The 27,603-nt window shown below is 40.6% G+C and overlaps 1 protein-coding gene and 1 long non-coding RNA gene across 2 annotated transcripts in view; one reads left to right on the forward strand and one right to left on the reverse strand.

Moving 5' to 3' along the window:
* The window catches only part of ATOH8 (atonal bHLH transcription factor 8), a 28,050-nt gene extending 4,095 nt beyond the window's left edge, over positions 1–23,955 (forward strand). The window contains exons 2-3 of the mRNA XM_088139450.1: positions 9,994–10,185; positions 21,757–23,955. Of these exons, the coding sequence (XP_087995576.1) occupies positions 9,994–10,185; positions 21,757–21,762 (198 nt within the window). The 3' untranslated portion in view covers positions 21,763–23,955. The remainder of the gene's footprint in view (positions 1–9,993; positions 10,186–21,756) is intronic.
* Positions 69–21,737, reverse strand: LOC148216163 (uncharacterized). The gene is made up of 3 exons (XR_015795914.1): positions 16,622–21,737; positions 15,539–15,692; positions 69–415 (listed from the first exon to the last, which is right to left on the reverse strand). It is a non-coding gene; the product is annotated as an uncharacterized LOC148216163 (long non-coding RNA).
* Positions 23,956–27,603: the final 3,648 nt, after the last annotated feature.

Raw genomic sequence — 27,603 nt, forward strand, 5'->3', positions numbered from 1 at the left:
GAGGACATACTAGAAAGTAAGAGTTAAAATAGCAGTCTGAATTATTATAAGTCATTTTAGCTGTTTATTAAAGAAAATGGATTTAATAACAATTTCCAGTCATTTGTTGCCCAGATAATCTTTATGTGCCCCAGAGCTGTGGGTCTTTTAAGGTTCTCAGGAGGTCTTTTTATACCAGGTAGGAGAAAGTTACATACCACCTCCAGTTTATTTTTTTATCTTCTTAAGACTCTCCTCCATTCTTCCATGGTCTTCCATTAATCAGGTCATCTTAAAAAGCAGGGCAGCTTAGCCTGATACAGGGAAATCAATATGCTTCTTACAACCAGGAAGTTAAGAGGGAGAGGCAGCTGTTGAATTCAGGAGGTTGATATCCTGCCTGTCGTCCTCTTCTGGGAAAGGAGCAGGGCCATCCCTGGGAGACAGGGTCAGAAAAGCCAATATGTTGAATCAGTTGAAGCCCCACCCCTTTTTACATATTGATTGAAATGCTGGGGCCTCCCTTGTGCAGTCACAACCACAGTCTTGACCTCTTTGACCCCCTCTTCCCATGGGCAACCTTGCAAAGAAGCAAAAGAGACAGAATCCAGGACAAGAGATCATGGACTCTTTTGACTTAGGAAGGTGGGGTGCAGTCATTAGAACAGCAGTTCTCAATGTGTGGTCTGTGGGCCTCTGGGGGGTCCCCAAGATCCTTTCAGGGAATCATCAAGATCAAAACTTTTTTCATAATAACCCTTAAGAGGTTATTTGCCTTTTTTCACTCTCTTTCTCTCATGAGCGTACAGTGGAGTTTTCTAGAGACTACATGATGTGATGATGTCATTGCTCTGATGGCTTTGGAATGTGTATAGTCTTGTGTTTTCTATAATTTCTAAGTTAGTAGGTTTAGGGTATAAATCTGTGTTTTCAGAGATTAATTCAGTTTTAGGATTATTTATGTAAACATGCATATGAATCATAACTAAGTACAGGGACATGATTTTGCTTTGCCATAAAATAAGGCAAACTGTCTGCAATAATGTTTATGCATTGAATAGACAGACTTCTCCGAACACAAATACTTTTATTGTCAGGGGCGCACCTTTCTGAAGGCAGGGGCTGCAACATTCACCTTTAACTAGGTGGAAGGTTAACATATCATGTCACCAGAAGAGTAGAGGCAGATTTGGGGGGACCATTGTCGAGATCTTTGAAGATAGGAATGGAGGTCATCTATGTAGCAAACTGCTACCATTTCTACCCTTTAAAAAAACCTCTCAAAATAGCTCAGAATCAGAGTGCTGAAGTTTAGTGGCAAAACAGTAGATTTTGGCTGTACAATTCAGGAGAGTAGAGTTTTTAAAAATTGCTGCTGGCTGATATAGCTAGATGAACTACCGAGTTAAACCGTTATACATTTTTCAAGTATACCAAGAACATGCCCAGGATATTCTACCCATGAGAAATATTGGGTTCTTGGGGTTTACTGGTTGTTTACATATGGTAGGTGGCCCTGCCAAACTTCACTCCCCCTGCACTGATGATGTTACCTACCCTGGTAATGAAACGTCTTCAGGAAAACAACCAAGAACCCAACAGCAAAAGCCTGCGCCCCCCAGATTCTTTTTTATTGCAGTGAGAAATAATCTTCTTGCATTTTCTTGCCATCACCTTGAGTGCCATTCTCAGCTTCAGATGGATACTCGAGGAAGCAGAAAAAGGAGTCGGTATAATACAAAAAAACCCAGAAAATCACAGAAAAGCAACCCTTCTTTCTGGCTGATCATTTCTAGGGCAAAGATATTCAATCACGCACAATCAGACCAAATGGGTTTTTCCCCAGGGAAACTATTTTAAAATGACACATTCCTCTCAATAAAGCTTTCTGAAAATGGGCTAAAATCTTAAATTAGTTTGAGGCAGGTTTATCAGATCTCAATCCATAATTTGATTTCACTACGGAGTTCATGTCTTTCTTCCTATTTGTTGGTTATATTTATTTTTCAATGTATTCAGCCTGGTTAGAATGGCGCTGCAGAGTCTTCCAAAGCTTTTGCTGAGATAATTTTCTTTTCCACAATAATCACAGGCTAGTCCTCAGAATTCGTAATAATCACAGGCTGAATTTGTTGTACTTAATGTACATAATGCAAAAGAAACCCCTGTACATACCTTCCTCTAAGTGGTTTGTAGCAATAATAATATTAAGAAGCCTCTGCAAAAGCACTCTGATTATTACAGTCTAAGTAATAATTTAGGTTTGTTTTTCTCCCTTTCACCAGTGAAGCCCATGCGAAAAATGAAGAATGCAGATCCAAGTGTGTTTCTGGAATGATAGGGTGCCAGTTTTGGCTTTATTTTACTAGCTTTTACCATATCGTGTGATTGTTTGAGAGCCAGTTGGTCTAGTTGGTTAAAGTGCTGGACTAGGAATGTGGAAATCCAGGTTCCAGGCCCACCTCAGGCCCAAAGCCAGCTGGGTGACTCTGGGCCAGTCCTTCCCCTCAGCCCTAGGAAGAGGGCAAGGGCAAACCACTTCTTAAAACTCCATGTCGTTGCCAGGAACAAAGTCTGACCAGAGTAAAAATGTACATATACAGGGGTATTCTCTTTCCCAAATGATTCATATATTATAGTTGTATATTCTTCAACTAATTAAAAAAAGACAAAGGAAATGAGCAGATGGTAGGAGCTGGCTAAACTTGTCTGGGTGAGGAAGCTAAGGAGGGTTGGACCTGATGAGTTTTTGGATGGGAGTCCATCAAGCATCGCCATTCTGTAAGCTAGTCTGGGCAACTGAAAAAGTCACAGAAGGAAACAGACTTTTCTGGGACAGAACTGGATACAACTTATCCCTGCCATCATCTCCATTCTTTGATTACTACCATGAAGTATTTGGAAAATACACTGAAATCATGCCTGTTGTGATTTTACCATAATGAACTGAGAGACTGGGCAAAGGTCTGGCAATAACCATGAATTCCTACTATGTGTATTATTACCCGCCCATTCAAAATTATTGATTGGAGATTGAGGTTACTCACTGTGTTAAAAGATGATAAGGGTTTTGAACTAAGGGATTTTAAGATTCAGTTAAGTGCTAGACCACTAAATGCTGTAGACACTTCTTTCAACACCCATGAAGGTTCCTCCTCTTATCTTCATTGTTGTTTTTAAAATGCTGGGCACTTTTAGTCCAAATGGCAAATGTGTGAGTTCCTGAGGTGCAGAAAGTATCTTGTATCCTTCTCTCCTAAGAGTTTAGGGTGGGTTCCTTGCTCATGCAGTTTGATTCTGTGGCACCTAAATAACTAACCAACTTTATTCTCAACAGCCCAGGGAAATAGGCTTACTTAAGAATGGATCTAAGACCATCCAAGGAATTCATGGCTGAGTAAGAATTGAAACCCAAATTTCTCATCACTACAAGAACAACCCAATGTTAGAAGCACAATATCTTGCTATCACTGAGGCTAAATCTGCTATGAGAGGATATTCTGTTCTACTCTGCAAAGAGCAAAATATTAATCATATGATCCTTACTCAGCCCTGAAACTGCCTATTAAATTGGTGTTCTGTTAGCCCTACATACATAAATGGGAGTTCTAGGAACTCCAAGGCAAGGCCACATAAACAGTGAACAAGGAGTATTTTACTCTCGGCAAAGGATTCTGCTATTTGGGGAATGAGAAGATGTTCAAAAAGGAGAGACTTTTCTATATGGCTCCCCAGCTGGGCTATTAGAAAGCCAATAGCTTGACTAGCTAGGCATTTACCAACATTGTCTGCATATTTCTCGAAGTAAAACAATGAGAGATTTTCATTTCATGGTGTGTTTTTTAAAGTTTCATTGCATGGCAGCCAAATAGGTTCCCAGTGGATCTTTAAAATATTATAGCTCCCAGCTAAAAAAAGTAGAGCAGATTCCATAGAACATCCATCCCTTGATCCCCTCCATATGTATTGGACTATAAATACTAATCTCCTTAGCTGAGAATAATGAGTATTGGACTCCAATGCATTTCGCAGTCATCCAATTGGGGAAGTCTGTTTCAGAAGGCAGCCATTTCAAAGTAGGTCTTGTTTGCAGCATCTCATAAGACATCTGGGTAATCAATGTCTTGCTTTTTAAATTCTGTCCATATAATCTAATCTAGTCCTCCCCAAATATATAGAACGGGCCATAAAAATATTAGCATGCTGGATGCTGAAGGAGATGCTTTCACACTGCTGACAGTATACAAAGGAGCTTTTAGGATTCCAAGTGTTGGTTATATATTCCTGTTGAATAAAATAAAATAGAATAAGAAGAAAATCTTAGGGCCGAAGCTTGGCTGGAATGAACTGGCATGGTTGAAGTCAACAGAGAAGCTTCCCCTGGGAGCCTGCTGTAATCTGTGCAGTTGGAGTCTGGTTTTGCTTGGCTTAGTTCTCCTCAACAAGTTGTGCAAAATGCAGCAGGTGGGCTCCTAACCAGTTCAAAGGACAGGGATCAAATGATGCTGTTACTGAAAGGACTGGGGGTGGGTTGCTTCTTGGCACCCTTTCCGGGTTGATCTTAAACTTCAGAGGAAAGGCTCAGCACATGAGTTTCTGAAGTTCCACCTGTCTCTGTAGGAGCACTGAAAGCTGCAGAGAATCCCCTCAGAAGATGTTCCCTAGTCAGAAGCTCATCTTTCTGGAATACAGAAGAGGGCCTTCTCCACCCTTCATTGCTCCCTGGCAAGGGAATCCCACCACTTTCTCCATAATTAGAATATCTGTAAAGACACCTCTCTTTTAACAGGCTTTGAATTGCTCATCGGATTTTGTATTAGTTTGAATGTTTTGGTTTTTAAAGTTATGTTAGCCATCTGGGGTATCTCCAGAGGAGAAAAATGGGATACAAATTGAATCAATGAATAAATCAGGGGTGTACAGTCTATAACCTCACCCATCCCCTTTGTGGCTCCTGGAATCCCCTTAGGTCTTGATTTAGCATAATTCAACAAAACACAATCTCTCTCTCTCTCTCTCTCTCAGTATCTGTAAGGATAATCATGAAATGCAGAATAAGTATGTTAAGCTTCCTTTAGGCTTAGCATATCTATTCAATTCTTTAAAAACTCTGACCTCTAAAAGTTAAAAAATGTTTAGGGGGACTTCAGTCACATTTCTTCCAGTGACTGTACAATGATGTTGCTATGTCCCCTGCCATCCTGGAGCCAACATAAAAGGAAGAGGAGGAGTAAGGGCAGTGAAACATTTGTCCACCTTTTGTTAGACAACTGAACACTGCAAATCTCTTGTTTTCCTACTGTGGCAGTTATGAGTTAGATTTGCTGCTCTTAAGGGAGATAAAGATTTGATTAACATTATTTAGGTCCCAATGAAACAATGAAAAACCTCTAGCCACGCTTATTAGTAGCTCACTTAGAAGAAACCAAAACCAGGTGAATCAACGTCTAGATGGCATGAAGAGGATAACTCTTGTCAGTTTGGCATCTGCAAGATTAACCTGGGATCACAATTTACTGCAAGCAGCAACAGGCATGGAGTTGTGTTAATCGAAGATCTCCATGTCTCTGAAACCTGTTGTAGATGTATGGTATATCTGGGGGCTGTTCCTTCTGTTATTGACTGGATTTAATTCATTTGTTTTTGTCTTTCTCCTCCTCTTCTTCCAAATGCTTTAACTAACCTTCTGATTTAAACATCAATCCAGATTTGAGCCGAGGGCTCTGGATACATTTCAGAGTAATAAAACAGGAAAGGTGTTCCTTTCAGTTATTTATTTGCTTACTTACACATCTGTGTATATATATTTTAAGGAGGAAGCACTAAAATGCCAGCAACTTAGCTAAGAAGTATTCTTAGGAAACAGACTTAGCATTGTGAAGTAATAGATCATATCACCGCCACTGAACAACCACTTTCTTTCATTGGTTTCCCATTAGTGCACTCTTTCAGAAACAAACATTTACCTGTATGAATTTCAAGGATGTCTTTTGTTCTTGGAATATTTGTTTCCTTTTGTACTATTAGAAGAAGATGCATGTGTACCAAGTGATTGTTTCTGTCGGGTCAGAGGTTGGGATGTTTTTGTCACCCCCTCAACACCTCTGCAATAAGGTAACCTATTCACATCATCTAGACATTGATTCACCTGGTTTTGGTTTCTTCTAAGTGAGCTGCTGATAGTATGCCTAGGGATTTTTCATTGTCTCGTATCTGAGCAAGCTGCAGTTCAACAGGACGTTCAATTCATTTCGTATTTCAATAGGATGTTCACAGTTGCACAGCATTGAAATCGGTCCCAATGGATGTACACATCCTCAGGCACAAATGTACATATTGGTGCAGCAAGACTTTAAAACAATATGCGTAAGAAATTATGTGTTCTGTTTATTGTAACCACTTGGATCTAGAAAAGTGTATACAGTAGGTGGCCTAATGCATTTACATGAAGTGATGACTTCTGTCAAGTTTCTAGCTGGAAGTTTTCTGGCTACGATTATCAAGAACCATCAAGGGCAGTTCTACGAGTCCAAGGATACACTAGTCTCCTTTCTAGACTACAGACAATGCAGAATTCCCATATGTCTACCATACCATCTGAGTAGCTGTTTTATGCATTTTCTCAGGCTAAATAATAAAGTGCATGTAATCCCTCATGTTGTAGGATCAAACAAGTCCTCTCTCACCCTAGTTTAGAAAGAATTGACTCATGGGCAAACCTATTAAGCAATCATGTCAGGAATTTTAAGTATACCTCTGCATGTAAAGGTCAGAACACAATGAGTAAGATTGTAATGCAGATTTAACTGCATTCACAAATGTTTTTATACCTATAGAAAGAAGAATAGGCTATAATACAGTCCTATTCCTTCTGAACATAATGCTAAGACCCCAGTTGTCATTTTAGAAAAGAGCAAGTCATAGGATTATAGTGGGGGAAGGGACTATTTAAGTAATCAAATTCACTCCCTGATCAGAGAAGGAAACCATTAAAGCATTCCAGCCTCTGGTTGAACATACCCATTGAAGATATCATTGGTATCACTGTTGAAATGTTCTTACTATTAGGAAGCTATTGTAAGTCTAACATAAGTTGGAATCTGCCTTCCTAACTTAAAGTCATGATTCTGTGTCCTCTACTCTTGTGCAAGAGAGAATAGGCTTTGACCTCCTTCTCTATGATATCTTTTCAGGTGTTTGAAGAGTGTCATCATTTTCTTCCTTGGTCTTCTCAAGTCTTAATTTTCCCAGATCCATCAACCTTCATTGCCCTCTGAACCTGCTGCAATTTCTCTGAGTCCTTCTTAACTTAGGAGGTTGTTGAAAACTAAGTTCAAGAAAATCTGCTTAGTTTAATTCTAAGGTTTATGGCTCATTTCTAAGTTTTATGTCCTATCTTTCCTTTTCTCCAAATGCCATTGAAGCTGGCAAGCAATAATGAAAAAAAAAAAAAGATAGAAGCAGCATTGTAACTAAATATAATAAATCAATTAAAGAATGACTGAATGAATGAGAGAAATAAATAAAAAGAATGTAGCCAATTAATTAGAACCAATCTAAGCAGACAAACTAACTTATGCCTGTCTGAATCAAAATGTTGCCAGCTGTTTAAAACATTCTGCCTTTCAGGATACCTGAAAGGAGTATGGTGAAGGAAGGCTCTTTCATATTTCTGCCAAATGGGCCTTAATAGCGATGAGACCAAGAAAAGGGTTTCTTCCATGGATCCCAAAGCCTGGGAAGACGTGGTCTTTCAAACAGCTGAGACCCAACACATACAGGGTCATTGTTGGTGAAGTAATATTTCCAAGTGAAGATTTTGCTAGCAGTGATACATGAGTGGTTTACCACTGTCCTCTCCTGAGATTTTTTTTTTTTTACTTCCCAATCTAGCCTACAGCTCTGGGGATACCTAATGGTCTTCCATCCACGTACTATATAGGTGCAAGCCTGTTTAGCTTCTGAGTCCAGAAAGGTCAACCAGATGCTATCACCTGCTGAGGTCAAAACATTCCAACCTCAAATTAGCTGTTCTACCCCTTTGAAATGGACCATTCCAAGTCTCTGACCTTGAAATGAACCATTCTGAGCTCAAAAGTTGGAACCATCCATTTTGAAGTTGGGCCATTTCCTGTACATTCAAAACGCCCTTTGAAATGTTTTGCAAATCCCCTTAATGACCAGCATTCTGAATTCTGTCTGGAAGTGGATTAGCAGCCAGCAGAGTCATTTTAACAAAAAAAGTCATAAGGTCTGCATGATGGCCCCACTCAGGTCTGCATCATTTTGAATTACCGGATACTTGGAACATAAAAGCGCTCCATATAAAACAGGCTGGGATTTAGCTAAGGTATGTTTACTGTTATCAAAGTTGGTATCATTATAAAGGGGCACAGTTGGCAGATTAGCTCAGATGTGGGAAAGCACTCCTGGCCATTGCTGAAACCTGGATATTCAGAACTGGGTTTAGGAGGATGCTGGAATTGCAAACCTGAATTTTCAAGGAATGTATAATTTTATCCAGTGCAAGTTGCATTCATGTTTCCTAATTTTTCAAGTTCCTCATTCCCCCCCCCCATTTTAGTCTATTAGTAATTAGGCCGCTGCACTGTCACCAAAACTTCCAGAAATGTGTTTTTCAAACAGAGCATCGATCAGTTCAAAATTCAAACAATATAAGTGTTGTGTTATAATTCTATAGTGTGGGGGTCATTTTCATAACCTATCAGTGTGAAAATGTCATTGTTATGGGAAAAGTTGTCACATTCCCTGGAAATACTCAGTACGTTCTTAAGGCTACTCTAATATGTTTCTGCTTCATGTACAATATGATTTATATCAACAAAACACAGGGAAAATGTCCTTTTGTGGTCTGGGTTCTCCTTCTGGAAAAAATCTTGGAGAATTCCAAAATTCTTGTGAAAACATTAAAAATCAGCTGATTGGAAGCAAAGTGGGATTCCACTACCATAAGCCACAATTCTTCTTTCAAATTGCTTTGGTGAGAATATGCATAAAAGCCTCCCCCCCCCCGCCCCACTTAAACTAATTCACTAAAGATGCATTGGATTTTGCACAGCCAGAGAATGTCTGTTGACTCTTCCAACTCCAGTTTTATGATTCAGTTAAATCTAGGAATAAAGGTCTATCTGTGATTTCAGACCATGTGATCCATAGGCAGAGGGAATATCTAGAGAGTATGGCAAGATAGGCAAAGTCTAATGAATTACTTTTCATATACTGAATTTCATCCTTCATAATTACTGATAGTTGCTAACCATCTCTTAAGCAAGAAAGCATAAAATAAATTAGTAAGTTTCATTGAAATAAGCAAGAGTTTTGCTATAGTAGCTCCCTGCAGCATTCAGTAATTTCAGTGGGACATCTGCAAGAGTTTGCTTCCTTGGATTGGGTTAATTTAAGGGGAGAAGGACTTCATGCCAAGTTAAAAAACACACTCTTCATACTCCAGTGTCTATGTTTCATTACATACAGTACATTCTGAGTGAATCCACGTGTTATAAAGGATTTGTTAATAGGATTATTTTTTGTGAAATCTGGTATGGGGATAACTACCAATTTAGATTGCTTTAAAGAGGAACTAGATCGATTCATGGAAGATAGTTTTATCAGTGGTTACAAGCTGACTGATCGGGTTCTTCATCCTGAATCAAAGACAATGTGCCTTAAAAAATACAGTTGCTAAGGAGTAGCAGGGAAAGGATAAACTCATGCCCTCTTTGTGAGTCCATCCAGTACATCTAGTTGGCCCCATTCAATACAGACTGAGATAGCCCTTTGGCCTGTTCCAAGAAGGCTCTTCTTATGTTGCCATTTTAAGTCCCCTGACTCTTAACTGCAGTGCATTCTTTATACACGATGACCCTTTGTCACCTGGAGAACAATATGGAAAGGTATCTTACGACATCTGGCCCGTGTTTCTGTAAGATTTCAGTTCCCTGTTCAAGCATTGCTTTGATGATCTGACCTTACGTGCCCTACTGTCCTTTCCAGGTTCCCTGTTATTCCTACGGACAGAAGCTATCCAAATTGGCCATCCTCAGGATAGCATGTAACTATATCCTCTCCTTGGCTAGACTGGCAGACCTGGACTACAGCGCTGACCACAGTAACATGAGCTTCTCGGAATGTGTGGAGCAATGCACTAGGACCTTGCAAGCTGAAGGAAGGTCTAAAAAAAGGAAGGTATGTTTCAGATCCGAGGAGAAAACAGCCAGTTATAAATGAATGGGCAACACTTTCAGGTCTTTTACTTTATAAAGATTTGTTGCTGCTGCTGCTGTTTCATGGTTATCAGTTTCTTATCTTTAAGGCTTTTTCCCCCACTCTATGATTTATATTCTTTCACAGTTCCTCTACAGTCAGATTTTTTTTCCTTTTTGTTTTGAGCACATTCTTGTAGGTTTGAATAGCCTTGATGGAGTTATGCAGGTTTTAAGAATTAAAAACAGATCAAGAAATGCAGTCCTTCAGCTATGGTTTGGGTTTGCTTAATTTTTTCTTTCATTTTTTTTTTTAATTGGGAGGCATGGCACAGCTAAATATGTGTAGAATTCTGGTCTGCCATTGGTGACTTCTCAGGCTGGGGAGGGTGCCCTTTTTAACATCCTTCCATTCCCCATACTTGACTTGTTCACGTTCCTATCAGCAAAAGTTGGTAAGGAGGAGTATTTGCCAAGCTCCCAGCACCATCAAAACGCCCACTCCCAATAGCGCTGCTGCTTTTACTTTACATGGGGCACCTGGGCAAATGAGAGGAGTGAGAAAGATGTTTCCAGTTCCCCCACAACATCAGAAAAGGACCACCAGCTTGGCTGTGCAGGTACCAAAGTGTACTTCAAGGTCATCAGGATATTCCCTATCTAATTTAGCGTTCCTCACTGGGAGTTGTAGACCCAGTACATTTCTGAAACACACCAGGTTGCTGTTTCAGGTTGTTACCAGGTTGGGTAAGCTGAAGTAGTAAACAATAGATTGCCATCTTCAATCTGCAAAGATCACCCTGAAAAGCAACATGATGTTTTTCCACCTGGCAGAACTCCCTTAATGTTAACTAGTGCCTGCACTTCCTATCCAGTGCCAGTGCAGGTTCATAGGAAGCAGCAGAGGAAGACCATCCTGTCTTCTCCCAGCATCACAGTTGGCCCATTTTACTTTCCAGTCTACCATCTTGAAGCTGTTGCAGGTAGAAATCTGGGCTTCTGCCACTAGAGTGGCCTACAGCTTCCCAGCATGACAGTGGCTTTCTTTCTAATCAAAGAACTTGATCAGTGTGAGCCAGATTACGATATCTCATTGATTATTATTATTATCAGAATGACACAAGGGACTGTCTGTTTTCTGAAAACTAGCCGGGCTGTTGCCTCTCACTCATCTGGTGACTTGGCAGGGAGACCTCAGAGCAAGAAGCAACTGTGGTCTTTGCTTCTGGTGGTGGGAAAAGAGACATGAGGTAGAGCTGAGGTTCACATGAATTGCTCAGCAGACTTTTCTCCCACCTACGGTGCTGATAGGAGCTGATGATTAATCTGGTGAATCAAAACTAGGATGCTGCTCTTTATTACTCTTTTCCATCCTTCTTTGATCAAGGGAGATGCCTACAGTTTGCCTCTCCTCCCATTTGCAACCAAATCATAGATTTATACAAGGCCAAGACAGTTGGGGATGGGAGGATGAGGATGTTTAGATATACAGCCACCATCAAGATACTGTAATGAGACTGAAAGAACATGAAGGGATCTGGCAAGTATTTATTTTATTGGGTTTTTTTAAAACCCTCCTTTTCTCCTAGTGAGTCTAGGCAGTATGTATAAATCCTCTCCTTCCCTTTTTTTCTAATCTCCACAACAACCCTTTGAGGTAGCCATAGTAGGGAATAGGGGCTTGTAGGTCATCGCAACTCCATCTACTGCATTCTTTGCTTCAACCTTGAACCAATTACCTAAAGCCCTCATCAAGCCCAATTAAAGAGGAAACCAAGCATTCTGGTTGCTTTTTTCTCCTGGAAAGTGACATGGGTAAATTAGAAAACAGATTGATGCCACTACTGTTTTATGACAAAAGGAGAACAGTAAACTTCAAGTGAACTTCCTGTCTGCCTTCAGGACTCAGTCATGCTGGCTAATAAATCAGCTGGATTATGATGGAAGGATGGATAGATGGCCAAATTGAGGGCCACGTCTGTCTTCATTTTATCAAGGACAAACTGTTCTATTTATTTCTCCCAGCAAATAATGCTTCAGATTCCAGGTGATAAAATGGTTGAATGAAAAATAATGCCCCCATTTCCATAACTTTAGCTTAAATAGGGATATTTTAATAAATAAAACAAAGAAAGTAATCCTTGAAATCAGTTCTTTTGTTACCTGTGTTTACTTCTTTATGTAATCACCACCATTCGCTTCACATTTCGGCCGATGATGGACAAGCTTCCTAAAGGTGACACAAAAGAACCCTACATTTTGTCTCCTCAACTAGGTCCTGACAGCCCTTTCCACCATTTCATTTGAATCAAACAGATTCCTTCAAATTTGGAAAAAGGTGGAAGTTCTTAATGTCCCTGATGTCCATGCTGGTGTGGTCACTGACTTTGAGTCAGACATCCTAGAGAGTGAAGTCAAGTGGGCCTTAGGAAGCATTGCTAACAACAAAGCTAGTGGAGATGACAGTATTCCAGCTGAGTTATTTAAAATACTAAAAGATGATGCTGTTAAAGTGCTGCACTCAATATGCCAGCAAGTTTGGAAAACACAACAGTGGCCACGGGATTGGAAAAGGTCAGTTTATGTTCCAATTCCAAAGAGGGGCAATGCCAAAGAATGCTCAAACTATCGCACAATTGCACTCATTTCACATGCTAGCAAGGTTATGCTCAAAATCCTACAAGCTAGGCTTCAGCAATACATGAACTGAGAACTACCGGATGTATAAGCTGGGTTTCGAAGAGGCAGAGGAACTAGAGATCAAATCGCCAACATTCGCTGGATCATGGAGAAAGCACGAGAGTTCCAGAAAAACATCTACTTCTGCTTCATTGACTATGCAAAAGCCTTTGATTGTGTGGATCACAACAAACTGTGGCAAATTCTTAAAGAGATGGGGGTACCAGACCATCTTACCTGTCTCCTGAGAAATCTGTATGCGGGCCAAGAAGCAACAGTTAGAACCGGTCATGGAACAACCGATTGGTTCAAAATAGGGAAAGGAGTACGACAAGGCTGTATACTGTCACCCTGCTTATTTAATCTATATGCAGAGTGCATCATGAGAAATGCCAGGCTGGAAGAATCACAAGCCGGAATTAAGATTGCAGGGAGAATCATCAATAACCTAAAATATGCAGACAATACCACCCTAATGGCAGAAAGTGAAGAAGAACTAAAGAGCCTCTTGATGAGGGTGAAAGAGGAGAGTGCGAAAGCTGGCTTGAAACTCAACATTAAAAAAACTAAGATCATGGGATCTGGACCCATCAATTCCTGGCAAATAGAAGGGGTAGAAATGGAAGCAGTAACAGACTTCATTTATTTGGGCTCCAAGATCACCGCAGACGGAGACAGCAGCCATGAAATTAAAAGACGCTTGCTCCTTGGGAGGAAAGCTATGGCAAACCTAGATAGCATATTAAAAAGCAGAGACGTCACCTTGCCAACAAAGATCCGCATAGTCAAAGCTGTGGTTTTTCCCGTAGTAATGTATGGCTGTGAGAGCTGGACCATAAAGAAGGCTGAGCGCCGAAGAATTGATGCCTTTGAACTGTGGTGCTGGAGAAGACTCTTAAGAGTCCCCTGGACTGCTAGGAGGTCAAACCAGTCAATCTTAAAGGAAATCAACCCTGATTGTTCATTGGAAGGACTGATAATGAAGCTCAAGCTCAGATACTTTGGTCACCTAATGCGAAGAGAGGACTCTTTGGAAAAGACCCTGATGCTGGGAAAGATGGAAGGCAAAAGGAGAAGAGGACGGCAGAGGATGAGATGCTTAGATAGCATCACTGAAGCAATGAGCATGAAACTGAGCAAACTCAGGGAGGCAGTGAAGGACAGGAAGGCCTGGCGCAATATGGTTCATGGAATCACAAAGAGTCGGACACGACTTAATGACTGAACAACAACAACAACATGACCCCAAAAACTGGAACCATGAGTTTTCCTGCCAAAGCTTAGGTTCTGAATGTTTTCTTCTGCAAGTGAAGCTTTGTGATGATATTCCATGGATTGACATTTTGTTTCGGGGTCATAACAATGAGCCCATGTTTCATCAGCTGTTGTGATTCTGTGAAGATATACTTCACCTTTATTCTTGTAACCTGAGAACAAGTGCTGGCAAATTTCAACTCTTGAAGCTTTCACCTCTGCCGTCACCATGCGAGGAACACATCTTGCATAAACCTTCTGATATTGAAAAATATCAGTAATGTGACCCACATGTTCCTATGAAATGCCAAGCTTGATGGCAGCTTCCCTCTGAGTGATCTGCTGATTGTCCTTAATGAGTTCATCAGCCATTCTCATGTGAAACTCATTGGTTGCTGTCACAGTTTGTTCACTGTTTGTTCATACAGATCAACTCTTCCAGGTTTACCATCTTTACATTTTTTGGCCCAGTGATGCACAGTACTCACATCAAGACTCAGTACTCACCATAAACAACTTGTATTCGGTGCCAAATTTCAATTCCTTCAAGAGTCAAAAATTAAGTCCAGCACATTGCTTAAAGCACACTGATGAGTACTCAGTGTAGGCTCTCATTTCACAAACAAGAGCAACACAAAGCAACTTCCTGACAACTGAAGTGAAAGAACAAATGCTAAAGAACCTGTCAGAGCTTCTAGCGCATCATTACTGCCATCTGCTGGTGACATAACAGACATTACTTTTCATTCAATCCTCGTAATTAAACCAGTACTGGCATAAAAGGCATTTCTTTGCTTTTTATTCGGTATCATTGATGTCATCTACGTTATACTCAAATCTGAAGCATTACGGGATGGATATCTCTGTGGAAGTCTGGAGGAATGTTGTGGCTGTGTAACTGAAGCCCTGTCTCTTTTTGACACGCATAAAAAGAGACAGGGTTTTGGTTGCACAATCCCAGTTGCCAACTTGATTTTTCCTATTCCACCCCCTCCCCCCATGGAAGCCCCTAGATATTTTTTTATTTTTGATTGCATAGGATATGACCGCATTTCTGGATGGGAAGGAATCATAAAACCTGAACGTGCTTTTTTGAACATAGCCTCTCCCTTGTAAGCCATGTGCTCTTGGTTTTTCAGCTGTAATTTATTACATCAATCAGGGCATGATCACCTACTGGGTTTTCCTTCTGTGCTTTTGAATGATTCAGTGAACCTGTCAAGTCCTCCCTGGTGCCATGGATAGCTGTCTCCCCTCACCCCAGTCCCGCCCCTTCCTCCCCCTGTTGCAACGGAGTTTTCACCGCCATGGCAGGTTTTTCACACTTTCCCAAAATGGCTGGTTAGAGCCTGTCCTGGCAGGGAGAAGATCCAGATGTTATATTTTACTGGCTTGTGACTCACCTTTCCTTTGCCTTTTGTGCTCCACTATCTCCTTTTGCTGCATGGTTTTTTTCTTTTTCTTTTTTCTTTTGTTTTTACAATAGGAAACAAAGGAAGAATGTTGCATTCTGTCCTGTCCAACTTCCTTTGCTAGAATGCTGAATTCCTTCACAGTCTGAAGGGGGCCAGAAATAGTTTAGGAACAACAATGACATCATCATCATCATCATCATTGCAGTCAATAAGCCTTTAAAATGAGCCTATTTTTAAAAAAATATATTTGACATTCTTAATAGGGCACCATTTACCTACTTTGACAAGTATAGTAATACTTATGTATAAGCATGTATTATAATTATAATTACATATATTATTTATTATTTATATATACACACACACAATATCTATCTATATATATATATATATATATATATAAAATAATTATAAACAAGTATAATTCCTTTTCCTGAAAAGGAAAACATTGCATTCTTCTCCCCCTCTCATCCCTTAATAACAGGACCATTATGAAAGCTGCCTAACATGGCTTTTTTTATAAAAATCATTTTTATTTACAGCCAGAAGATCCAAATAACTAGCCTTTATCCGTGAATTAAAAATAGACCCATACTTCACCCTTAGGATCAGAACTCTCTTAGATCAAGAAATGCCTGCCCTCTGAAAAGGTATTTCCACCTGGAATGAGCCCAGCCTTATGTCAACTAGTAATGTGGGGTAGTTGCAAATGCCCTTAGTGGAAGACAGGACCATTCTGCTGCTTCTCTGGGTCATGAGTAATTAAATAATCCAATTAAACCTGATGCAAAAGTTTACTGCAGCAAGGATACCTGTTTGTAGTCTCTGCTCATTGTCTGTTTCTGGAAATACAACTTTTCCTACAGCCATGTATGTGTTGGGCATTTGCTGTCCAACAAGAATTATATACCTTCTCTGTGGCCTTCCCAGTGTGATAGCTAATTCTGTCCTATCAAATTTTGAGTCTAACTCCAAGTACCCAGGCCCTGCAAGCACAGAGCACAAAAGCCTAGTGTGATCCTCCGAAAGTGTATCACACAAGTTGCAAATCCTTTGTCAGCTGGAAAATACCTTGAGAAGCACTGAGAGAACGGGTTTTCTTGGCCGTCCTTCCCCTTCTCCGTACCAACCCGCCACTCTGTCTCCAGGATTTGAAAGATAATATTCCTTGCTTCATTAGTTTTCTGAACATAACAGTGCCTAGCAGTTGGGGGAGGCTGTTGACCTGTAGCTGGTTAGCTTGCAAGTTTCTTAATGTGGTGTGTGGGTGCATGCGTGCGCTCCTTTTTGGTTTTGATTAGTTATTTTGCTGGTGAGTAATATTGTGGAGCAGAGGGAAGCTGAGCTGGAGCAGGGAGGGCTTTCCTTCCCCCTCCCCTTTGCTCTTCTGGCAGTCGCAGACTCCAGATGTTCGGAGTGCTAGTTGGGAAGTCCTGCTGGCGCCAGTCGGGGCAGAGGGCAGGGGAAAGGCACGCGAGCTGGAACCAAAAGCACTCAGTCACTGCAGGATTTGGCACATCCCCAGCTCTTTGCTGGCACATTCCCCAGCATTCTCCTAGCCATCTGTTCCAAAAAAACACTTTCAGGACCTCATCATCACTCAGGATGCAGCACTGAGAGCAGAGCAGCTGCTGGAGAAGCAGGAGGGGGGAGCCCTGCGAAAGGTCTCTTTGTGAGAGAGGAAGCTGGGCTCATAAATAACAGCAGAAGAGTTGCTATAAAAGCGTTGGGATAGGGTTTGTTTCTGGTTTTTAATTGCACCCGCACGCACACACACACACGGGTTGAGAATTTAAAATAAAAGGATAATAATATGAAACTAATAGCTGACATTCCATGCTGAGGAATGATTACTGTACTTCTCTTCTTTAGAGATCAGATGGAAAGAACAGAGAACCATAATTAAACTCCTGAAGTCTTTCCATCAGGGTTTGTTTAAAAGCTTTTGTTGAGAATGAGGCAGTTGGATCGCTTTGATTCAGATGTTATATAGGAATGTGAAATCAATTCTGTCAATTCTTCATATGCAGCCTCACTGATGTTCCATAAGATATCCTCCAAGTGGATTTTACGTGAAATCCACAGGTAGGTCCATGACGATGAGAAAGAGAAAGCTGTACAGTCTTCAGAAAGAAAATGTGCCCTGAGAGCAGAAGTGTCCATAGGAAAGGGTCAACAAAACCAAGATAGCGGCGGTGGCCACAAGATCAAAGGCCCTCCCCTATTCTAGGGGTGTTATGTGACACATTTCGGATTTTGCCAGTTCCCTTAAGTGTAATAGGGAAGGGTATAAGGTCAGAGAAGACCTATTTCCTGACTGCTTTATACTCATCTGCTCTCTAAAGAGAATCAGTTATAACAAGTTCCTTGAAATACCTAGAAGGTAGAAGAGAAGAGAAGTTGGGGTGTGCAAATAGATGGAAAACAGGTTCTGTTTCGAACCCAAAACACTCCTCAGTAGTTTGGGCAAACCATTTCAGATCAGACCATTTGGCAAATGCAAAGCCCTCAGTGTTTTGGCTATTCCAAGTTTTAACTAAGCAAAATGCAGAGAGATCTTGGAGTGGCTTTTCAGAGTGAGAAGGGCAAGGAGAGCGCTTGTCCCCTATCCCCTGCAAGATCTGTCTGTCAGCTCCTTCCTCGCACCTTTCCCTCCCCCCCTCCACCAGTTTCCCAGCATTGCAAATCCTACTGCCCATTGAGTCAGACTCAAGTCATTGTTAGCTGTACTGGTGTCAAAGTAATGTTTTCCCCTTAATTCTTACTTGAGAACCTGTTTGGTATACTGGTTAAAGGCATTGGGCTAGAGAGCAGAAGACTGTGAGTTCTAGTCCCGTCTTGGGCACAAAGCCAGCTGGGTGCCCTTGGGCCAGTCCCTTTCTCTCAGCCCTAGGAAGAAGAAGGAGGCAAGGGCAAGCCACTTCCAAAAATCTTGCCCTAAAAAGCACACAGATTGCGGCAAAGTTGATGATGAGGAAAAAGATCTAATTCCTCTCAGCAATATCCAAGTTTTTTCTGTGTCCTTACTTTGATGCCAACCCAATGCCAACCCTATTTAACCAAAATCTACTTGAGGGCAAAGGAATTCTTGCTTTCCCTTTAAAATTGTAAATACCATGAGTGTACAAGATTATATTAACGACTAAGTGGAAATGCTAGCAAATTTGTTCTGGTGCTGTCCTTTGATGCTTTAGGGACTGAAACTGGTGTTGAAGGTAGGGGAGAACTCAGTAAAATTTGCCTGCCCCTTTGATTTTAATGATCCTTACTCCCCATATGCAGCTGGGTGTGAAAAACTAAAAAGTATGAACCTTGATTTTGCCATGCTTATTTTAATTTTCCTGGGACAATTGAAAATCTGTGGCTCAGATCCACATCCTTGGCAATCTCCAGTCTCAGCACCCTCCTTTAAGATGCATGCATTGGCTTCCACAAGGGAGAAAAAAAACCCCACCATGTGGTTTACACACCCAGAACAGCCCTCTTGGGGTGAGACAGTCACACAAATGTAGGATTTAACCTACACAATATTGGATGCATTTATTTTGCAGTATTTTTTTTCTTCTACATTTGTGGTACACTGAGGATGTGTTTACTAATGTGTTGGATGGCTTCGTTCATGGATAGTAAGACAGTTTCCATAATCGGGTTCTTTTGCACAGTTGTAACACCAGCTGCGACTCTCTGCCTGTGCTCACACAACACGCATAAGCAGGTCAGGCAAAGACCTAGCAGATGCATGGGTGCAAATTCTGGAAAAAAAAATCTCCCAAAGGAGTAAAAAAAGTCAGGATGGTAGCCAAAACTGTGTGATGGAAACCCCACTACTTTCGTCAGTGCATCAGTGCATGCCAAAAAGGAGCTTCCACGGGGCAAGTCTGGCTGCCAAATTGACTTTTTCTGACCCACCCTCCCTGGGGATTTACCTGCTAGAATAGGCATTTCTAAGTGAAAGCAGAGTTTCTGCAGAAGGCAGATCTGGCTATTATTTTGGCCACATTGATTCATGTATTTAATTAAAAGCCCTAATTCCATCGTCCCAGTTACTTTCTTCATGGATAGGCTTCAAAGCTTAAAAACATGGGACTGTTTACTTTATTATGAAGAAAAGCAAGAAATGTTCCTGACTGTGTACATTGGCCCTTCACCCTAACCCGCCCGATATTCTAAACTTCTGCCTCAACCTTCTCTTATCCCAGAGAATCCTCCCATCTCCCGTCCAAGCCAAGCTCACTCCCCAATCCACTAACCCATCTTTCAGAGTAAATCCTCCCAAGGTGATGTATGTAGACACACAATGGATAGATAAATAAACATTTCAAAGAATAAACTCCAGTTAATGATTCAGTAACAGAATAGCAACCTAACTGAAGGTGACTATGGAAGAGTTCAAGGCAATCTTTGAACACCAAAGAATGATGGGACCTGGCCAGTGTTAACCAGCGGAGGTTATTGTACTGCATCTGACATACGACTCTTTTCGAAAGTGCAGTCGGTGTGGATTGAGCAACCAGAGTGCTGGTATGTAGGCATTATTTGGAGCTTACAACAAATTTCTGTTTAGTTTTCACTGGCTCTCGGATTGCATCCAAATCCAGTTCAAAGATGTTAAGGCCCTAAATAGGGTTGGACCAGATAAAAGGAGTTACATTAACAGTCTCAGTACCCAAATGAACCCAACCCCTGAGGTTCCTTAATTATGAATTATATGAAAATTTGGGTAGTATTCAGGAGACAAAGGACCTATTTGGGATCTAAAAATATTAGCAGTTGTTTATTTTATGGTGTGGGGGAAGAGCTGGGCTGTGCATTCATTCCAATCAGAATGTCTTGGTGATGTGGAAAAGAGAAACTTGGAAATTTATTTATTGGAAGTACTAAGTCAGTGTTTTGTCTCTACAAAGATAAATGTTTTGACTGTATTATTTCCCCTGACTCTGCATATTTGCACTATAGGAAGATAATCTTCACAGTTAGAGGCAAGGAAATATGTCCCTTGATGCAAACCTCGATTAATGTATCTGGTGGTTCAGAATAGATTGTATTGAACTAAAACCTGTTGCTGACATTCAGAAGTTGACACCAAGAAATCATTTGGTTGGGTCAAGATTGGATTTAAAATAAATGTTCTATCAGTTTACCTGAGTCTATTAAAATTCTGTTTAAAAAAAAAAAATCTATTACATATGAGAAGTTAGGACTATTTAAATTAAGCTGGGTGCAAGAGAGTTTGCTACCTAAGGTGCAAAATGCTGATCCAAGGGATTGATGAATCTATCTCAAGGTTGTCGCTACACCTCACAGTTGCCAAGATTGCTTGGGAAGTGCACAATAGGCCATCGAGTACCCATTGCCCTGCCATCACCACCTCAATCCCAACTTCCCCAAACTTTTGCCTGATTTATTTACCTAACAATAGGGCTAGTCCTGCTAAAAAATTACACCCTGGCTTTTACTCAACATGCTAAAGTGTCTTATCTTAGACACAAAGTAGTGAAAGTTCCATATTCCCTTTGGGTCTCAAACATGAGGAAGGAAAGTTAAAGGTATCTTTGTTGCATTCTGTTTTCTCACTAAAAAATGTTGTGTTCATGTTAATAAAGTCCTGGCTTTATTTTCAGCTCCTCTCCTCAGCATTAAACTGTTTTTTACCCTCCACGAAACACTGTTGTTTGGCAGTCATGAAAAATGCTGCACCCATTAGCCTTGGTTAAGTATTCAGTCCTTCCTCTCTGCTCCACATTGCACTCTTGCATCCATTCCCACTACCTTTCATACACTAGAAGGTGAAGGTCTAAGCAAGAAGCCTGCTTTTCTCAGATGGGCCCCTGCATGATCTAAAGTACGAGTGGTGGGAGATTGAGAAAAACAGGTTACTCTTTCCTCATGCTATCCTGGTTAGAGTTGATAACAGCAAGAGATGGATGAGCTGAGGTGTGTGTAATCATGTCAGAGGGAGAAGATTGCTCCTAAACAATTGGTATCACTACCTAACATTCCACAGATGCAAAGTTAAGTATGTTGAGGACCATGGCAATGAGTGTTTCTACTTTTAGTTTACTGCATCATCATGATGAAGGACATGGTGTTCCTCAGAGATCTTTCAACTTATTTATGGAGTGCAGTGATATCAGTGCAAATAAAAGGCTGACAAAGTACAATGATTCCTCATTCAGTTTCACTGATTCTAATGCAATTTATTTCAGGAATGATAACCAAAGGGTGGATTGAGCAGCAAAATCATCCTGATGTTCCATCTTACCTTCTCAAAGCGCGCATGTTCCCATTGAAAAGAGCAGAAGGCATCTGTCATTAAATTGAAGACTGGCTATGGAAACACTCTTGGTGTGACAGTCTTTTGGAGAAGATGAAGATATTTTCTTCTACTGTTTTCTTCTTAAGCCAATCACATGTTAGTATGTGCAATGTATGGAGAGGCTTCTCCCTTTGCTACCTAGGAAATACCATCCCTGTATAATAGAGCATTGTGATGATATCACTAGTGCCAAAGAGCTGGTTGAGTTTCTGTATTGTCATCTCAAACCCAGAGGTTATGATCCATACATTCTGTAAGTAAATCAGGAGATGTGGAAATCATTGGTTGCTTCTGGCAAGATGCACATTGCACATTGAAATGCACTTGGCTCTGTAGAGGAAAGGGGAGGCAAAACCTGTTTAAAGTAATGGCTGTGGAGCTAAGTCAGAATTGGCAAACCTGTCTGTAAATAAATACAGTTCTCCATATCTGAAAGCTGAAGCACGAAAACCATCAGGACGCAACCAGTGTTACTATTCCACACATTTTTTTTTCTTCACCTTTATCAATTCCGCTCATTTAACAAGAGCCAGCTTTTCAGGGTGAAGAATAGTGACAAAAAAGCTAGAACTGTTACAAGGGACGATTTATTTCCATTTTTTTAAACACGCCATTTAACCCAATTAATTAAAATGTATATTATACAAGGAAAGGAAGGTTAAATAGCCAGAGTGTCTGTTAGCAGAATATTCCAGAAAGGTTTATAATGTTGCATTTTGAATTTTAGAAATGTTAAAGCCCGTGTAATGCAAAGGCATTTGAATACTATGTTGTATATTTCACTTCAAATTGAAGTAAAAAAAAAAATGTATGGAGAAACTCACTTGGAGTAAGCAAATTTTATAAATAATGCATGTCATATGTAACACATCTGCTTGTAATGAAGAATATAATTCAGTGTTACAGTAAAATAATACAGCCTTTTGAAGAAAAGATTACCATATTTCAGTCAAATGGCAATGTATAATGGCTATACATTGCAGCTAAATTTAACCTTCTGTTATTTCAGTATAAATTATTTGTGCTTCATTTTCACTAATGAAATTGATCTGAATAGAGTTCATCGTGCCAATCTGTTGAGAGATCTCACAAGTGTATAACTCTTCTCATTTGGAACAGCAAGATCTTCCAATCTTTAAGCTTAGTCCTAAATATTGCTGCTCTTCCTGCACTGAAAGGTGTCTACACAACTTCAGTCTTCCAGCTAAGGTGGTAATTATGTTCATAAAACCTTAAACTGCAGTCCTAAAGTCCCAGCATCCCAAGATCTTCTTTCTCAGCCCCCAGGTAAACACCCAGAGCAATTCAACATGGAAGGAGGGTGGGGAGGCACTGGATCTGAAAGATTTCTTAAAGGCTGGAAAGGCGATGAATTCTGTTCTCCCCTGGCTGTTTCCCATGGCACGTCACAGCCTTCACCATTCGAGCAGTTCTGTCTCTGTATGTCTTCTAAACAGCCTCAGTATGAAGGAGGGCTGGTTGAAGGGCAGAATTGGGATAAATCTAGTCTGTAAGTTCATGTAATGTCCTGGAAAGACAACACAGTAATCAAAACAAGCGGTGACAATCCTTTTGACCAAGAACCTCAACATAATCAGTCATTAGAAAATGAAGTGGGGAGTAAGGAATCTTGTTGGTATTCTCTGGATAGCAGCACCCTCTGGAGATCACCGTTTTGGTCCATGTAAGTAAGAAGAATGTTGTAAATAGAAAAATGTTCTTCATGACATCTCAAATATAAAATGGAAGAACGAGGAAAGCAAATTTGAGTGTTAAGAATTACAGATGCTTTGCCACTGTGAACGAAATAAACGCCTTAAACGTGCAGATTGTATCTACGGGAGTATGCAGACTCTTTTATTGTGTCCTTAGATTAATCTGCTTACCACAACACAAGTGTTCTCAAATATGAACTGCTAATCATAGGGATCCAGTTTCTTGATCAGACATGGATCAAAAGCTGATTTGAACCACATTTGGCATTAGCTTCACACAGCCCACTGTGGAACACGTGGTGTTTTTCCTGCCTCAGCTATGCATAGATTCATGAAAACTAATCAATGCTTCATGTCTGCAGTGTCAAGATATGAACTGGGAGAATGGTCGGTTAGAGATCTTTGCATCAGTTCGACTGCTGGAGCAAGCTTCTCGCAGTTTACAGAAAGCAGTAACTGAAAGATAGTTTCTCATGGAAGAATGCTCATTGTTAATCTCCAATCATTATGCGCTGTCTGATGGCAAATCAGAAAATCAGGTGATTACCCAACAACCTTGAAGCTGAAAGATAAAGCTGGGAACAAGTTCTAAGCAATTAAAATACATGTGAAAAGAGGTTGTTTAATATGCGTGTTGAAAGGGAAATAGGAATATCTTTTCAAGCTTCTCAGCATATGACCAGTGAGATGCTCAGTGTAGTTTGTCACACTCATAGAAATCAGAGAAATAAGACAAGATTGTGACTATTAGGCAAAATAATAATAATAATAATAATAATTAATAATAATACAATGAAATAAACTGTCTTCAGCTATTTTCGCCCACTTAGGAGATGAAGCAAATTTTCTGGTTATTATTTTGCAGACAGTTTTTAAAGATGGGGAACGTGTTATATCATGGCCACAGACAACTTTTTTGGTTCCTCGCTTTATCTTCTCTCCTAATTGGACAGTAAATTCCTAGCTACCATCTCTAAAGGATCTGAATCAAGGGGAAAGGACCCTGAAACATAAAGCAAAGATCTTCTATTGTATGTAAAATTTCCTTTCAAGTGAAAGCCTAATTGGAAACATCCATAAAGCATCCTTCAATTGTTACAGAAATTCACACCTCTTACAGTCTCAAGCATTGACCAAGGAATAGCACGGGACAGTATGGAACAATGGGCCCTGTGCTTTGCTTTACTACAACCAGTAAACATGAATGCATTTAAGAAGGTCCAGTCCTTCTGTTAGGTTGAAAAGGGTGGCTGGCTCAGAGAGCAGATTTTCGACATAAAAGAGAGCAAGTTGTTAATTATGGAATTTTTGCCATTGAATATTTAGTGCTAGATCTGGAAAGAGGTAAATCGATAATTTTTCTGTTCTGTCCGACTCAAGTGCTGCAGAATAATGGGCAAAAAAGAGGCACAGCCTCAAAATCAGAGGATGTTCCATCCCAGTTACGCAGCTGGTCAAATTACTTGATCAAACTTTTACAGCTCAACCAACTTTTGTTGTACATTCTACGCCACTTAAATCACAGAACTGCCGTTCTTGTGGAAGCTTTTTTATGCACTATCCTACAAATGGAATAGATCCTTTGATGAGTTAATCAGGATGTCTCAATAATTAAATGGCCAATTCTCAGGCTGGATCAATGCAAATGACACGTTAGGGCAATGGCAGTGCAATTTCTCTTGGAAAGAAAGTGGGAAGGCGCAGTGGTGCTCTTCATGTGTTCCCTCCTTCCTTCAGAATGGAGGACCCAAATTGTCTCAGTTCAGTTTGGCCAATGGGTACCACAGCATCCTTCCTTGTCAGATTCTATCTTATCACCTGTTTTGCCTGCTGCTGTATCATGGTGGGCCTGCCTCAATAACTGCTCATTACTGTACATCAGGTATTAAAGGCCGTCACAAACATGGCCATTTGGAAAAAATACTTCCACCGCTGAAAGTTTGTCTGCAGGGGTTCCGAGGGGAAAGACTGCCCTCCTCTATTTAGGAAACCTTTGGTATAAGGACACGAAAAAGGCCTTTCTGCTGTCTGAAGCACCTCTTGGATTACAAACCCACCTATAGCCAGTTCCACTGCAAGAGACAGTAAAGTTTGGTTGCAGGGACCTTTCCCAATATGGCATCTTCAAATCTGTGCATTATTTTTGTGCAAACAGAAGGCCTAAATTGATCATAAGCTAGATTAAGAAGATCAAGATCAAGAAATCTGTTAACCCTATGAGGTAGTCCAGACAAGAACCACAACCAGGAGTTCTAGCTCTATCTTTATTGTAAGGATACATTAACAGAATCTTGCAAGAATGAAAGTCTTTCTCCCCTCCTCTTTTACTCTCTGGAAAATTAGGGAGGGTCCCTTCTGAAACGTTTCCCATGCCCTCCCCCCTTCTGTGGGCTGAGACATCTTTTATATGCCGGTTGTCCCATCTGCGGCTCTCCCTCCTGTCTCCCAAGGTCATTCCCACAGACCATTACACAATCAGATAAAAAGAGGATCGGTCCAGACTGTGGAACTCACAATGTGACAAGATTTGTGAGTCCAAGGGACCCACTGAAAATATAAGAAGGACTCTTACTGTTCTTCAAAGTCATAGTGAAGACAGTCTGATTTAGAGAGAGCTGAAATAGTTGCACCTTCATCTTAACCTTTCAGCCATCCTTTTAGCACAGGAATGAGAATTTTTAGCTAGCAGACTGAATGTGAGAGCGTAAGAGCTGTGTTAAGCAAAGGACTGACTCGCCTAGGCCAAGGACTTACGAGCAGACCAAAGAACACAATGCAGGTAAATTGTTTTGCTCTCTCAGGGCCAGACCAACTCTCAGGCTCTCCCCGTCACCATCCTCAACCCTTCCAGTTGCCACCACTTATATTCTAGTGTACCACTGATTACATTTAGAATCAGATTTTCTACCAGGAGCTCAAGTCAACCTACAGGTTCATTCCTTCTCTTTATCTAATCATTTGCCCCTCCCCATATCTCTTTCCTTAGGTGTAATAGAGGGCAGTGCTTTTGGATGGCTGCCTGCCTTTATGTGCTCCCCCAAGATGTGATGTGTAACATATGGGGTTCCATTTGGGGTCATACAAAATGTCCTGTATCAGGCTAGTTGGCAATCATACCAAAGTGTTCCCATTGGGGAACACACCCCTACCTTATCTAAGTAAGTTAGGGAAAAGGAAGCAGTACTGTACTGGTAACCCAATGGCAGTGATGGCCAAGGATCACTGATTGGCAGAAATGTGCTGATGTACAGAGATAAGGTACACTGAACGGGTTGTTCAAAATATAACCCATCATTACATTGACCAAAACTGCTACGGGGCTGGTTTTGGAAAGTCTTGGTTCTGAATGTTAAAGATCCTGATGGTTCTACAATACAGAAGAACCTAATTTCCCAGCTCCCATCTGAACCTGAAATCTTCACCTAAAGCCCTTCACGCTTGTACACAAGTGGGTATCTAGACTTGCAAAGGTGAGATGAGGAACTATGAGGGAGATTGGTATTCTGTCATCTTGTTAGCTTTCTGGTTTACTATAGTGGAATCTAGACAATTCTGCCTTAATCTGGTGTGGTTTTAGGTCCTCAAATTGCTGTAATTGCAAGTTCTTTATATTTTTCAGATTGGCTATCGCTTGTTCTTTACTACAGTACTGTTTCATATTTATAGGATAGTTTCTATTTTATTTATGTTTATGGTACCTTAAATATTGTCCAGTAAAAAGGGAATATATAGGCTTTTAAAAAAAATAAACAAAGTCTCAGATAACATGCTTATGTTTAACTTAATCTGCAGTGCTTGATCTCTCTGACTCTATAGCTTATTCTCTGAAAATGTGCTACAACAATGGTAATGGCTTTAAAGAGCAATTTTGGAGAAGGCTAAATTATTTTATATATTTAGTGTACTGAGGAGATTGTTTTGAGGTGTCTGTCAAGAGGGAGAGAAAGCCACAGAGAACCAGTGTGATATAGTGGTTTAACTAGACCTGAGGGACACAAATTCAAGTCCATCTTCAACCATGG

The sequence above is a fragment of the Python bivittatus genome, unplaced genomic scaffold (genome assembly GCF_059951505.1).
Source record: "Python bivittatus isolate LINGU-HERP-01145 unplaced genomic scaffold, Pbiv_v1 ctg000210_np1212, whole genome shotgun sequence".
In the NCBI taxonomy this organism is placed as follows: domain Eukaryota; kingdom Metazoa; phylum Chordata; class Lepidosauria; order Squamata; family Pythonidae; genus Python; species Python bivittatus.